Source organism: Poecilia latipinna, unplaced genomic scaffold (assembly GCF_001443285.1).
Source record: "Poecilia latipinna isolate Pla-1442-1.1 unplaced genomic scaffold, P_latipinna-1.0 Scaffold2158, whole genome shotgun sequence".
NCBI lineage: Eukaryota > Metazoa > Chordata > Actinopteri > Cyprinodontiformes > Poeciliidae > Poecilia > Poecilia latipinna.
Window position 1 is genome coordinate 42,669 of NW_015114774.1, and position 14,068 is coordinate 56,736.

Below are 14,068 nucleotides of genomic sequence, written 5' to 3' on the forward strand. Positions count from 1 at the left end.
TCAGCCTTGATGGTGTACCTTTATGCTAATTAAAGTTATTGAAGCATATGCTGATGAGGCCATGTAACTATGTGGAGTCCCCTTCATTCAACAGTATTTCAACCTCCTATCAAGTGTTCATGTGTGAGTCATCAGATTGTTCAGTTCTATATAGCTTCAAATTTAATTTATAATGGACATGTACACATTCACACATAAACATACACAAAACATACACAGACTTTGATATTACTAAAAGGAAAATGTCAAGGTACGCACAGTAGTACAGTAGTAGTAGCTGCAGGCACCCCTGTTTGGGCTCATTTGCAGAAACTGGTCAAGTAAAGAGGAAGGCTATAGCAGTGGAAAAAACACAAGAAAGAATTCCATGGTCAATGATTTATGTGTTGCAACAACATTACAAAAAACTCCATTTCACCTTTCTCCGTGGATGTCCACAAATGTGGGCTTTCATATGATCCCTTCGACTTCCTCTATCTGTCTGTTTATATGTAACACACGGCACTGAAAGTAAATGCAAGACGGAAACAGATGACATTGAAGCAAACTGTGCCAGGAGTACAAATAAATGTAGAAGTTTAAAATAAAAACGATTTCCTATAAATATTTTAGGAAATGGAACAAAATCTATTAGAAATAAATAAATTAGATAAAAAAAATTACTAGCTTATTTAATGGTATTTAAAAGTATATATATATGTGTATGCATGTGCATATATGCGTGTGTGTGTGTGTGTGTGTGTGTGTGTGTGTGTGTGTGTGCGTGTGTGTGTGTATTACTAAATTCGCTCTGTGTATCATTGATGAGCACACTCCAAGCCGGTAGGTGGCGGTAAATGCCCCTTAAGTTGGTTGCCATCCGCCAATAAAACACAAAGGAAGAAGGAAGTAAACGCAAATAAACAAGCTTTGACTTTAGCAAGTGACTTTACTATGCTGTATGACTATATTTTATTAAAGGTTTAAACGATTTCTAGGCTGTAAAGTATTCTTTCTTTGCTGCCTCTGGCTAAGTAGTTTCGCCGAGTGCCTATTTCTTCCAAAGTGTTAGTATTTAACGGCCTAGACAGAATTTTTTTAGAGGAGCAGCTCTTTTCTAATCATTCAGAATGAGAACCGTTCTGATGGTAGCAGAGAAGCCTTCTTTGGCCCAGTCGATCGCCAAAATTCTCTCCAAAGGTAAATCGGAATTAATTCCTTACGTTTACACAGTCATATTTATTACAATATTAATAAAAAGTTAATATATTGCACTTAGTGAAAAAATAATTAGGTAAGTAATTACTCAGGCTGAACTGTTCAATCCTTTATTTCTGTTATTTATGATGATTTTCTGTTTACAGTTGATGAAAACATGACATTAAAATATTACATTATTCAACATATTTTTAAACAAAAATGTGGACTTAATGAAAAATATGTTTAATACCTGCTTGAAGGTTTTCATTTTCAGAAGGTATACTTTTAACCCAAGAAGCCTAATCGGAATACATATTCAGATTTATTGAATATGATTGTATATGCGGTTGAAACCAGTATCATACAGCGACAGTGTTTAACAAAAAAATTACTTTTAACATCATTTGCTGTATGCTTAAATGTTAAACTGAACTGAAGAAAATATTCATTGTAACTAAACTAACTTCAAACATCTGTGGTCTGGAGGTCCATATGCAAGTTTAGAATATAATTCTACTGAATAATTTCTAAAAATATATATTTTTAATCGAAATATTTAGTATTAGCTTGGGTGCTATTTTTAAAAGATATACAAATAAAAACTTAGCGGCAATAAACAATAATTTGGCTTATTTAGCCGTTCACGAGAAGAAAAAAATAGATTTATATTTTCACCATATTATTTCATTTATAAATATCACAATTTCAACTTTAATAGTTAGCAAGCTAAATTATTAGTTTGTTATCTAAGCATTTTGCAAACTAAAGAGCTAGCTCCAGGTTAAATATTTAGCAATAAGCTAGCTAAATATTTATAGTTATTTAGCTTGAAACTGTGACGTTTATCAATGAATGAAAAACATGGTGAAAATATTTGAAAAATGAACCTGAAACAGTTACAAATGGCAGCCCATAGTGTAAGTTCTATAAGTTCACAATTTCTAAATAGACTGTCATCAAATACCTTGGTTTGTGATTGTGACAAAGCCTATTTTAAAGAAAATTCAGAAGGAAATCAGGTCCATCACTCCCTTTCTGATGACTTGTATTGAGAGACAAAGATATGTGTGTGTGGTCAGTATAATTTCCCCACAATGATAGCGTTATATGCCTGTTATATATAGATTATTTATACACTTCTTTTATTTAATTTAAACATTGAGTCAGTCAGCACTCCATATCTTGGCATGGTACACATATCTCTTGTCCACAGTCCACTTCAGGTGACCCCTCAGGTTTTCTGTTGGATTTAGTTTTGGACTCACTGAAAAATGCTGAAAAATGAAATCCCTGTTCAGTTTCCCAAATCCTCCAGTTAGCTGGATGATTTGGGTACGAATCGACAAGTATCTAGAACCTTTCATAATTTCGTCCGTCTAAGCTGTTGCATTAACATTGTTTTGGAGTTTACTTCATGAGAAGTTGACCAGTGAGAACAACACAGAGCTGCTCACCAGTTGTGCCAACCCTGTGTAACAGATCGCAATTATTATTAAAAAACAAATGTCAACTGGATGAATCTGCTGCCTGAATAATTAGTCTGTCTCTGCTGTTGTGTTGTTCTTCTCTTTCAGGAAGCTGCACCAGTCGGAAAGGGCTCAATGGAGCATGCTCAGTGCATGAATACAACGGCAGTTTTCAAAGCCAGACCGTCCGCTTTAAGATGACCTCTGTTTGTGGTCATGTGATGAGTCTGGACTTTATTGGTGGGTGTTCTCATATTGGATCCTGTTCTTTCTTCATCTTAGTCTTGATAGTATTTTGTTGCTTGGAGAACATAAATGTCATCTTCTTTAAAAAAAAATACAATTAAATGGAATCATTTGAACTCTTTACAGAATACAAATGCTCAGGCTACATCTCATAGTAAGGGAAGCAGAGAATTAAAGTTTTATGATTTTGTTTCAGAATATTTCTTTGAAGAGAAAATTCTGTTTATTTTTTTTCTTTTGATTTTGTTTATTTTTTGTAGTGAGTAAATTGTGCTTTTCCCCCTCTTTTTAAGTAACTGCTTTTGTAATCCAGTCAGTTTGTTGATTCAGCAATTCTTGAGTCATGACAGGGAGAAGAAGATGGAAATTAGCGGTTAGAGAGAGACAACATAATCTATTATGTTCTAAATCAGATTATGTTCTAAAAAAGAGCTTTCTTTTTTTATTAAATCATTTAAATGCATATTATGAATATTGGAGTTAAACTTGTAACTATACAGTTTGTGGTGCCTGCAGTTTATCTCTTTTCCCTGCAGGCTGACTTCTTGTAATGTAATTCAAAAATAGTGGAGAAATTTATTTGTAGAGCTGCAGAAAATATGACTCTGCAGTCATCTTTTCAACATCAGTGTATGTAATCTTACAATGCAAAGGACTGCTTTGATGCACACTTAGCTGGATTACATATTTTACATGTAATTCATTTATTCTGTGCATATTAACATTATATATTTTGCCAGTTGAATGGACCCTAACTGCTGTTTGTGCCCACAACTGATAAAAAGAGTCAGAAAGATGTTAATTAAATGCCATTGATATTACTGTTACAATATTATTGCAATTATGTATCTCGATGTCATGCTAGCTGAGTTTAATTCTTCTTGTGAATTTCTTTGTGAATGGAGGAAGATATAAGTTAATACTTCTTTCTGTTCCTTTACATTCATTTCTTATATTTGTTATGTGAAATATTCATATTCATAGGGAAAATAAAATAAAACAAAATGTAATGTTTACAAGCTTTTAAGTTCTTTATTATTTTTAGGTTAAACACCAACTCCTTGTGGTCCCTAAAATGTTTGTACGACTTCTTTTTAAAATAAGTTTGTTTTTTTTTGCAAGAAAAAAAAAGTCTAGTGGAATCAGTATCTCAGTGCATATTTTTCTCTTTCTAGGAAAATACAACAACTGGGACAAAGTAGATCCTGCAGAGCTGTTCAGCAAAGCTCCAACAGAAAAGAAGGAGGCCAATCCTAAACTCAGCATGGTGAAGTTTCTCCAGGTTGAAGCTAGAGGCTGTGACTATGTGGTTTTATGGCTGGACTGTGATAAAGAAGGCGAGAACATCTGTTTTGAGGTAGCTTTCCTCATGGATACCAAGTCTCCACAGGAAATACATGTTTTAATTGAGGTTGAAAACATATTCACTAATATATTTGACATAGACTGAGCTGACAAGTATGTACAAGTATGTTAATTAGGCTGTTGAACCTGTTGCCATTGTTAAAGGAAACCTTTCACCTGCAGGTTCTGGATGCCATCCAGCCAGTCCTGAATAAAGGCATTGTCAGGGATCAGAGTGTGTTCCGGGCCAAATTCAGTTCCATAACCGACACAGACATCTGGAACGCCATGAACCGGCTGGGAGAACCCAACAGGAACGAAGCGCTGTCGGTGGATGCTCGTCAGGAGTTGGACCTGCGAATCGGCTGCGCCTTCACACGGTATGCTTCCACCTCCAGCCTCATACAGCTGGCTTCTTCCGCCAGTTTGTCTGTTTTCAAGTAACTTTTAAAGTTCTGATCATATTTAGAAATTATAAAATTATTTTCTAATTATATGTGTTCTACAAAAGTACAATCAAGCTGACATTATGACATTTCATATACAGTAGTATTTCAGTATCATGTATTTTCCAGGCATATAGTGCCTTAATTAGTTGTTCTAACCAACAACTAATTGTATCTGTTAATTATAAAATTATTTTCTAATCAGTACAGGTCCTGTCTGATCTTCATACTGAATCTTAACCAGTTTTTTTTTTTTTCCAGATTCCAGACAAAGTACTTCCAGGGCAAATATGGGAATTTAGACTCTTCCCTGATCTCTTTTGGACCTTGTCAAACCCCAACACTTGGTTTCTGTGTGGAGCGCCATGATAAGATTCAGTCCTTCAAACCTGAAACATACTGGGTTCTGCAGGCAAAGGTACCAAGAATCCCTTTTTGAGTTTAAGTTCTTGCCAAATAGATCAGTCATTACTACTTAGTGTGGGTTCTACACATTTAATGGTTCATGTTTAGTACTTTGCCAGCAGCCGTCTTGTGTTTTATGTGAGTAAGGAACGGCTCTGGTTAGAATATACCTGCAGACAGCCACACTTCCCAAGAAGTCTGGGAAGTTGTTTTCCCAGACTTCTTTGCGGTCAGATCTCTTATTGCACGTTGTTTGCAGTGGTGTAACTCTTTACATGGCGTAGCTCTGTGCTGAACTGTTGCCTTATTCTGAGCCAAGGATGCTGAACCTGCTGTTTGTCGGTCAGGTGTTCAAAGGGAAGGACACCCCTCTGACTCTGGACTGGAACAGGGTCAGGGTCTTTGACAGGGAGGTGGGGCAGATGTTTGTCAATCTGGCCAAGATTTCCAAAGAAGCCCAGGTAAGATTCAGAACATAACCATCCTGAGTACATTGGTGTTTGGATCATTCCTGTCAGTTATCAGTGTTATTATATTTCAGCTTTGTGTGGAGTAACAATACATGTGATAGATAAAACTTTTTGAAGCTGATTAGCTGAAAATCATCTGGGGCCTCAGGCATAAAAGAGTGTGCAGTTTTCACATGAAAACTTGGCATACGGAAAAATTTAGAAAAGTGTGGTGCACAAAAAAAATCGGATGCATAAAGCTGTGCACACGCAGGTGGCTGCGCACCTTTCCTTTATAAATCCTAATTTGCGGGAAATAGAGCACAGCTGCTCCGCCCTGTTGCCACCCTTAAATACATATGTAAATTAGTATAAATACCCGGAAGTCTGTCACCACGTGAAGCCGTAACCATGGCAATGTCCTTGTTTGTAGCAGCGTAAGTATTTATAATAATAATGATTCTGTATTTTATGTAAAATGTGCTTTCTGGGCACAAGGTTACCTCTCAAAAACAAAAATAATACATTTTAAAGAAAAAAAAAAAATCCAAATTTAAAAAATAATAATAATAAATAAAGAGATCACGCAAATGCCTGTTTGAACAGCAGAGTATCCAGCACAGATTTAAAGAATGACAGCGAGTCAGAGAGTCCTTTGAGTGGGAATGTGGACGTTTATTCTAAATAGTGGAATCATGTGCATATTGTACATTTACAGAATAAAGATGCTTTATGTCCATAAGGTGCATTCACAAAGTGGGCAGCTCGACTGAAGGATGACTGCAGTTGTAGCGGTACCGCACGGCTCCTTCTTTAGGTTTTGCTCAGAGCCCCACGATGATCAGTCCAGGCAATTTAAACGCTAATAAACCATCATCAACATTTCCCAGCAGATCAATATGATCTCTGATCAATCTCCCTCTGAATCCTTCCATTGATGATGTTCTCCACCAGAGCCAAAGCTCTGGTGGATGCCAAAGCTCTGTGCCACAATTACGCAGCACAATTGTGCTGCGTAATTGTGGCACAGAGCAAAGGTGTGCCCCTTTGTGCAGCTACTTATGTACATGTGATTGTCTTACACACCTTGATCACCTTAAAATAATCAAACCTGTTTGGAGTTAATCTGCTGATCCAAACCTGTTTTCTTTATATAAGTGAGAATAAATTACCCCATAGATGCATTTCATGCGCTTCAGCACACAGACCAATGTGTTGCATCTTTACGAGACAAAAACTGAGGAAATGTATTTTTTACATTTGAGTGAAGTTTTCATGTCCTTTTATTTTTATTTTCTTTATTTTGTGTGCGTGTTAGCTTATTGTCTGAGGATAAATGGGGTTCAGTTTAATCATTTACGTTTAAACAATAAAATATTAAAACCATGAAAAAAACATTGGGTTTGGTGCTTCTTGGTCTAAGTAACAATAAATGTAGTCAGACATCAGTGTATTTAGGTGAGTTTTGACGCTTTGTAGTTTGATATTGTCCACAGAAAACATTTGCGTAGCTTCTGCACATTTTCAAGCCAGTGAAAAAGTGTGCATATATTTACGCCAGCTTTGAAGCAAAGTTAATTTTTATACATGCCGACTTGTGCGTAAAATACGGCGCCGCTCATTTTTTGTGCGCACGCACGTTTTATGCATGAGGCCCCTGATGTGACTACTCGGACTGAAGTGCCTGTTTGATTTTGACGGGTAGTATTAATAATCTTTGTGTTGTTTCTGGATGCAGGTGGAGTCAGTGAGTAAAAAAGAAAAGGTCAAACAGAGGCCTCAGGCCTTGAATACTGTGGAGATGCTGAGAGTGGCCAGCTCTGCCTTAGGTAAGTGATGTTTTCCTGAACCATCAGTCATCATAATACACATTAGACGGTTTTGCTTTGACATCAAGCCATAGGGGGGAGCTAAGGGATTATGACCCCACCAATCTAGGAAAAGTCTAGAACTGCCCCCCTCCAAATAAATCATTAAAAGAAACTTTCTATTTAAACAATATCAACGAGAAAAGGAAAAAAAAATTAAGAAAAGAAAATAAGGATGAATTTTTAGGTCCTCCCCACTATTGTTAGAACAATGGTTTAGTCCAATATGTGAGAGTAGCAGCCATCTGAAATGAGCAACTAGCTGTGGTTCTGCAGGACAAACAAAAAACTGTCCAGTAAGTAACTTTTAAAGAAAAAGTCCTAAAATCTAAAAATGTTAGTTTAATATTTTTAACATAAATAAATGTTTTATTTATGTTCCTTGCCCAAAAGGATGAAACACGCTAACAATAACACTCAGACTGCAGCACGTTCATTTCATTACTTCGACTGAGTTATGATAAACTGCCTTGTTATGCCTTGGAAGTCAAAACTAGCAAACCGGCTATATTATGTTATTACAAAACTTTGCTTTATTTCAATCAATCAATCAATCAATCAATCAATCAATCAATCAATCAATCAATCAATCAATCAATTAATTTTGTCTATAAAGCACCCTTCATGTTGGAGGCAGCACATAATAAATGGTATTTCTGAACTGGGTTTGAACCATCCAGGGTCACAGTCTGATAAACATTGGAGGAAGATAGCTAACTGTCCAGATGATGCGGTCACTTGATTGAATGAAAAATACAATTGAATGTCATCGGCGTAAATGTGATAAGAGATGTCTGAAAAGGACGGAAAAGTGTATGATAAGCTTGGCGGTCAACCAGGCTTATAATGCACTGGGGGAAAACCTGAATACTTAAGCACAACTATAGAGTTCAGAAGCCCCTAACATTTTAACACAGACCTTACAACATTTGTTTACATAGAATGACAATACAGCGGTTTCAGCAGAGACAGATTAAAATATTTTAAATTAACATTGAAATTAAACATCTAAAGGAGCTGGGAAGTTTACTATGCAAAAGTACAAAGAACAATCTGCATAGTTTGATTGTTTTGTTACCATAACTACAATCTTATGCTATGAGTTTAATCTTTGTGTTTGGGCTCTGTTTGTTCACAAATACATCTCAACAAATAACTATAATCATTGATTGCTTTTAAGGTTGGCCAGTTAAACTTGGCGCCCCCTCCCAGATTTCACTAAATCTATATTGAACTGCATGAGGAGCTAGGAGTGTCATTCAGTACTTGGCAACAGCATTGCCATCTCAGCTGAATGTGAGATATATGAAGCACAAGTAGGAACAAGGCTTTTTCATTTTGTAACTGAGTATATAATAAGCACCACAGAAACTGTTCCACTCTTCCTCTTCCTTTTCTGCACACTGAGATCTGCCTGACAGGAGTGGAAACAGTGAAGCAAAGAAGCATGTTGTCCTGGGTTGTTGGTGTATAAAAAAAACTATTTAAAACAAAAACAAGCAATTCCTCACTTGGTAGAGAGGTAGGGGCTGTTGGGGTATTGTCCCTTTACTTAATACACTGGATATTTGATATGTTTTATGTAAATTTTCTGACTACTATTTTCCATCAATATTTAATCTTTAGATTTGGTCCAATAAAATCCCAGAATATATAAAGCTCTCTTTCAGCGAAAAGTTAAACTCTTTCTTTGTGGAGTTGCTGGATATACAAGGTAGTGGTGCGCATGTCCCTGAACATTCTTACTTTTGAGTAATCTTTTAACTTTAGTTGTTATGATATTTGTTTCTCACTACGACATTAAAGAAACTTTAAAGTGGAGTTCTCAGTTTTGTGGACGAGCAGGTTTAGTTGGGAACAGATGTACTGATGGGATGTTACAGGTATGGGTCCCCAGCATACCATGCAGATTGCAGAGCGCCTCTATACGCAGGGCTACATCAGCTACCCACGTACTGAGACCACCATCTACCATGAGAACTTTGACCTGAAGGGAACCTTGAAGCAGCAGATCAACAACACTATCTGGGCAGAAGAGGTAGGACCAAATGGGTGCTGAGAATACAAAATTAGTCAGACTAGTATATTCAAGGATGAGTGCACACATAATTGCATGCATTGTGTTGCATTTGGACTTGGCAATTGGAATATATTTAGATGATTTTATTCAGAGTTTAAAAATTCTTTTCACCAGGTAAAAGCGCTTCTTTCAATCGGCATAAACCAGCCCAGGAAGGGGAAGGATGCAGGAGACCATCCACCCATTACCCCCATGCGTTCTGCATCAGAGGGGGAACTGGGTGAGTCACTCTAACCTCAATTTAAAACACAAAGGTAAAAAGTCTATTGACAGGAAAGGAAATACTCTGTATGATGTCTGAAAGGAAAAGAAAGACAAATAATAAAAAAATTAAAATAAAAACAATTAATAAAAAAATATAAATAAATTAAGAGGGCCATGGCTTGACATAGGAGTACGGAATAGGATTTGGGCCATTAAAAAAAAGGGGAATGCTGACCTTTTTCTCAGAACTCTGATTCTATTTGAATGTATGTCAAAATCCAAATAAATAACCAAAACATTCCCAGGTCTACATCAGTTGTTCATGTATGAAAATAATCACATAACAACTTCTTCTGTATTATAAGATTTGTAAATCTGCACTTTATTCACAAGAAAAGTCTGTCCTACATTTGTGTGGTAGAATTGAGTCTTTTTGTTAGTGCAACAAACAATTCAAACATTTCTAATTCGGAGAAGAGAAGAATTAGAGAACCTCTTCTGATCCTTTTCTGTAGACTTGAAGCAGGAAAATGGAGAAATAAAATCAGATATTAAAAAGAAATATTGTAGATGAAAAATACTCAACCTAAACATTTAAGAAACCATAAACCTTTCTTTTAATGTCAACTATTTATAAATTAGGTCTATAGTAATTTAATGACCCATTTTCTATGAAAAACAGACTATTAATTTGGTTGAAATATGGTTGAGTAGTTAAAAATAAAATGATAAATTTATGTTTTGCATTTTTAATGAAAATAAAAGATTTGTGACCCACACAAATACCAAATACCAACGTTTGAATATTACTAGTGTGGAATGCATCTGTTCTCGGTCCTTTGAATCTCAGAGCTTCTTCCTCTCCTCTGTCCTGCAGGGAGTGATGGCTGGCGCCTGTATGAGTACATCACACGACATTTCATTGCTACTGTCAGTCAGGACTGCCAGTACCTACAAACCACTATAGACTTCAGAATTGGCACCGAGGCCTTCTCATGTAACGGCAAAACTCTCATCTCACCAGGTAAAACCAGGCGTCTGCACTGCTCCACTATGGAGTTCAAAGCAATCATCTTTAAAACACTTGGATTTTTAATTCCTTAAACAAACTTGTCTCGTCTTTGTGGGAAGAAATCTGGTATGAGCTAAAGTCTGATGTTTTTGGCTGTTACACATTGTAACATGGTAAACCTTCGTCTGCATGGAATTGCTTGTCATCTTGTCTTTTTCTTTCCCCTTTCTTCTTCTTCATCAGAGATGAAAGAAAAACAATGATGGTAAAAATTAGTTGTTTAAAATGTACCTGATGATAGGCCAAAGCTAAAGCTTTGATTGTATTTAATTAGTAAGAATGCTGTATACATTTCATGTTTTAAATGCCAGCAAAAGGCCTCTGACAGTGTCTGCTCCTCATGCAGCTGTAACTCACACACTCAGAAGCGACACTCTATTTACCAGCCTTGTGAGGACAGTGGCTCTTTTACAACCATATGGCTATTAATCTACCCTATGCTACATTTACTGATAATGCTACTTCTACTTGTACTTCTACTACTGCTGTTCCAACAGCAGGACAAAAGGACATGATGACATACTACTCAAAAATTTTAGCTTTTACCCAAGTATTTTCACTCTGTATGGATGCTAGGACTGACTTACAGTCCTAGCATTTTACTGAAAGTCAAAATGCTAGGACTAGCCTCGATGTTGTCATTAGTATTTTAGATAGTTTTAACCATTTAGCTAATTTTACCTTATAAACTGCTGTGACCTTACAGTTTAGCTTTGTAAGCTACAATTTTTAGTACTTTGGGTGGGATTTTTGCATTGTTCAAAGTTTTTACTCCTCTACAACAGTTTTCCTATAGGCACTCTGCAATATTATGCTTTGTTCTCCTCCTTCTGCCCATTTCTTACATTTGCCCAAGTCTTCTGCAGTTGACTTCAAATGCTTTTGCAATTTTCACCAAAAACATTCAGCGTACAGCATTCACACTGCATTTTCACAGGAAATGCAATTTTTTTCTTGTTACTTTAGGCTTGTTAAACTGTCTTTATGATGTCTGATCAAAGAACTGCACATTTCTGGCATTTAAAAGACAGTCTTTAGCAATGCGAACTGCTCTCTATTTCACAGTTACAGAGAGCGTGGTTAGTTATGGATTTCAATCAAGCACTGCAGAGCAGTGCCTAAACAATAGGAGTTGCATTGGAGAAAATGATTGCATTTGAGAAATAGGACCAGAAGAGCATGGTCATGAAGTTTCATTGCGTCAGAAATTCTGTCCATATTTTTTGTTCACTTTTAGGAATACTGCTGTCTTTGTTTTCTGCAGTTACAAAATAACCTTGTTTTACTACGTTATCCAGTGAAGACATGCTGAAACAACTGATGTTCTTCCTCTGGTTGGAATGTGTCCACAGGTTACACCACAGTGATGCCCTGGCAGGGCATTCCTCTGGAGGAAGCGATGCCCGCCTGCGAATGTGGAGACACTTTTACAGTGGAGGAGATCAAGCTGGTAGAGCGGCAGACGAGTCCTCCTCACTACCTGACCGAGGCAGAACTCATCACACTCATGGAGAAACATGGCATTGGTAAAGGCTTTGCCTGCAGGACTCTCCCTCTGACACTAAATCATTTTAGTGCCTACAGTTAAACAGCTGTTTGACTGTAGACAAACAGCGGTCTACAGTCAAACAGAGGCACTAAACCTGTTGTTAATTTGACTACAGTAAAATGTGAAGGACCCACTTTGTGACAAACTGCTTTTAGAACCTTAAAAAACTCAGTGAAACAATGTTGTTGTATTTAGCAACTTTTCAGGTCAAACTTTTTAATGATCTGTAATTGGCCAGAAAACTGCAATCAGTTTGCCGCTAATTTTCAGGAAATGTTATCAGTAGTATTTTTAGAATTCTCATAACTAGATTCCACTATGTTAATTGTTGCCCACTAAATTATATTAAAAAAATTCCATGATGACATTTTTGAAAGCGTAATGTAATAATAGTTTGAAAAGTATCCTCGGCCTTTCAGGTACTGATGCCAGCATCCCCGTCCACATCAACAACATCTGTCAAAGGAACTATGTGACAGTAGAGAACGGACGCAGACTAAAACCCACCAACCTGGGCATTGTCTTGGTACATGGCTACTACAAAACAGGTACATTTCTTTCATTCCTTTTACTCTCTCAGATGAAAACTTTTGGTTTCGAAGTGCTATGGTAACTGATGCAGATGTCCTGTCTTGTTCTGAAGGTTTATAAAATCAATTTTGGGACTTTAAGGCAGCCACTCTTTCTTTGAAAATGCTTGCTTTATTTTGCAAAGTTTAATAAATTAATAAAAATAGTTTGGGTGAACCAAAGTCTGTTTTTGAGTGACTAAATTGACATAGTTTTTTTTTTTTTTTTTTGTATTAAATGTAAAAAGTAAAACGTGTAGTTATTGAAAGACATAGGAAATACTTTTTATTGAACCTAAGATTTTATTTAGTTGTCATAATTTTGTTCTAATTAAAAATAAAGTGTCCATTTGCATCAACAACCTTTGCTGTATTATTCTTGAATCATGGTCAGGAGACACATAAAATCAGTCCTGGGGCCATTAATGGTCCAGGCTGCACATTGAACAGCCCTGTATTAAGTGGTTGACATTAGAAAAAGCATATTTTGTCTGTGTGGGAGTGCAGATGCAGAGCTGGTACTCCCTACCATCCGCAGCGCTGTGGAGAAGCAGCTGAACCTCATCGCTCAGGGGAAAGCGAACTACCAGCAGGTGCTGCAACACACACTGGAGATCTTCAAGAGGAAGTTTCACTACTTTGTTGATTCCATCACCAGTAAGTTTACCACACTACCTGCAACTATCTCCGTATGCAGCAGTACATGGACAGTTGAGATCTGATGGCAACAATCACTGTATTGGAGACACTTACATACTTTACATCAGATTGAATGCTTCCTGTTTGAAGTCAGTTAGGAATACCCAAATCATTTCTATTTTCTGGAATATTGAGTTTGCATTTATTTCCTCAATACTGCCTTTTAAATTGAATGACTTGTGTCAGGTGTTCTGGTTTTCCTTCCTCAAGCTTCTCACAGTACTTTACTGGAGTTCAGGCCCATTCCTCCTGACAGAACTGCTGGAGCTGGGCCAGGTTTGTCGTTCTCTCACACCTTTTCAGCTCTGCTCACAAATGTTCTGTGGGCCTGAGATCCGAGCTTCTTGATGGACACTCCAGAACATTGACTTGGTTGTCCTTAAGACACTTTGACCATATGAACAGAGTCATTGTCCATTAGGAAGACCCATTTACAGCCATCTAAGGTGTATGATAAAATATGTGATATAAAATTTAAAAAAAAAAAAAAAA

At 36.8% G+C, this 14,068-nt stretch overlaps 1 protein-coding gene across 1 annotated transcript in view; it reads left to right on the forward strand.

Moving 5' to 3' along the window:
• Window positions 1-868: 868 nt before the first annotated feature.
• The window catches only part of top3b (DNA topoisomerase III beta), a 28,546-nt gene continuing 15,346 nt past the window's right edge, over window positions 869-14,068 (forward strand). The window contains exons 1-13 of the mRNA XM_015017551.1: window positions 869-1,179; window positions 2,754-2,885; window positions 4,067-4,248; window positions 4,419-4,615; window positions 4,943-5,099; window positions 5,434-5,547; window positions 7,274-7,364; window positions 9,287-9,441; window positions 9,598-9,703; window positions 10,565-10,711; window positions 12,112-12,285; window positions 12,728-12,856; window positions 13,385-13,534. Of these exons, the coding sequence (XP_014873037.1) occupies window positions 1,110-1,179; window positions 2,754-2,885; window positions 4,067-4,248; window positions 4,419-4,615; window positions 4,943-5,099; window positions 5,434-5,547; window positions 7,274-7,364; window positions 9,287-9,441; window positions 9,598-9,703; window positions 10,565-10,711; window positions 12,112-12,285; window positions 12,728-12,856; window positions 13,385-13,534 (1,804 nt within the window). The 5' untranslated portion in view covers window positions 869-1,109. The remainder of the gene's footprint in view (window positions 1,180-2,753; window positions 2,886-4,066; window positions 4,249-4,418; window positions 4,616-4,942; window positions 5,100-5,433; window positions 5,548-7,273; window positions 7,365-9,286; window positions 9,442-9,597; window positions 9,704-10,564; window positions 10,712-12,111; window positions 12,286-12,727; window positions 12,857-13,384; window positions 13,535-14,068) is intronic.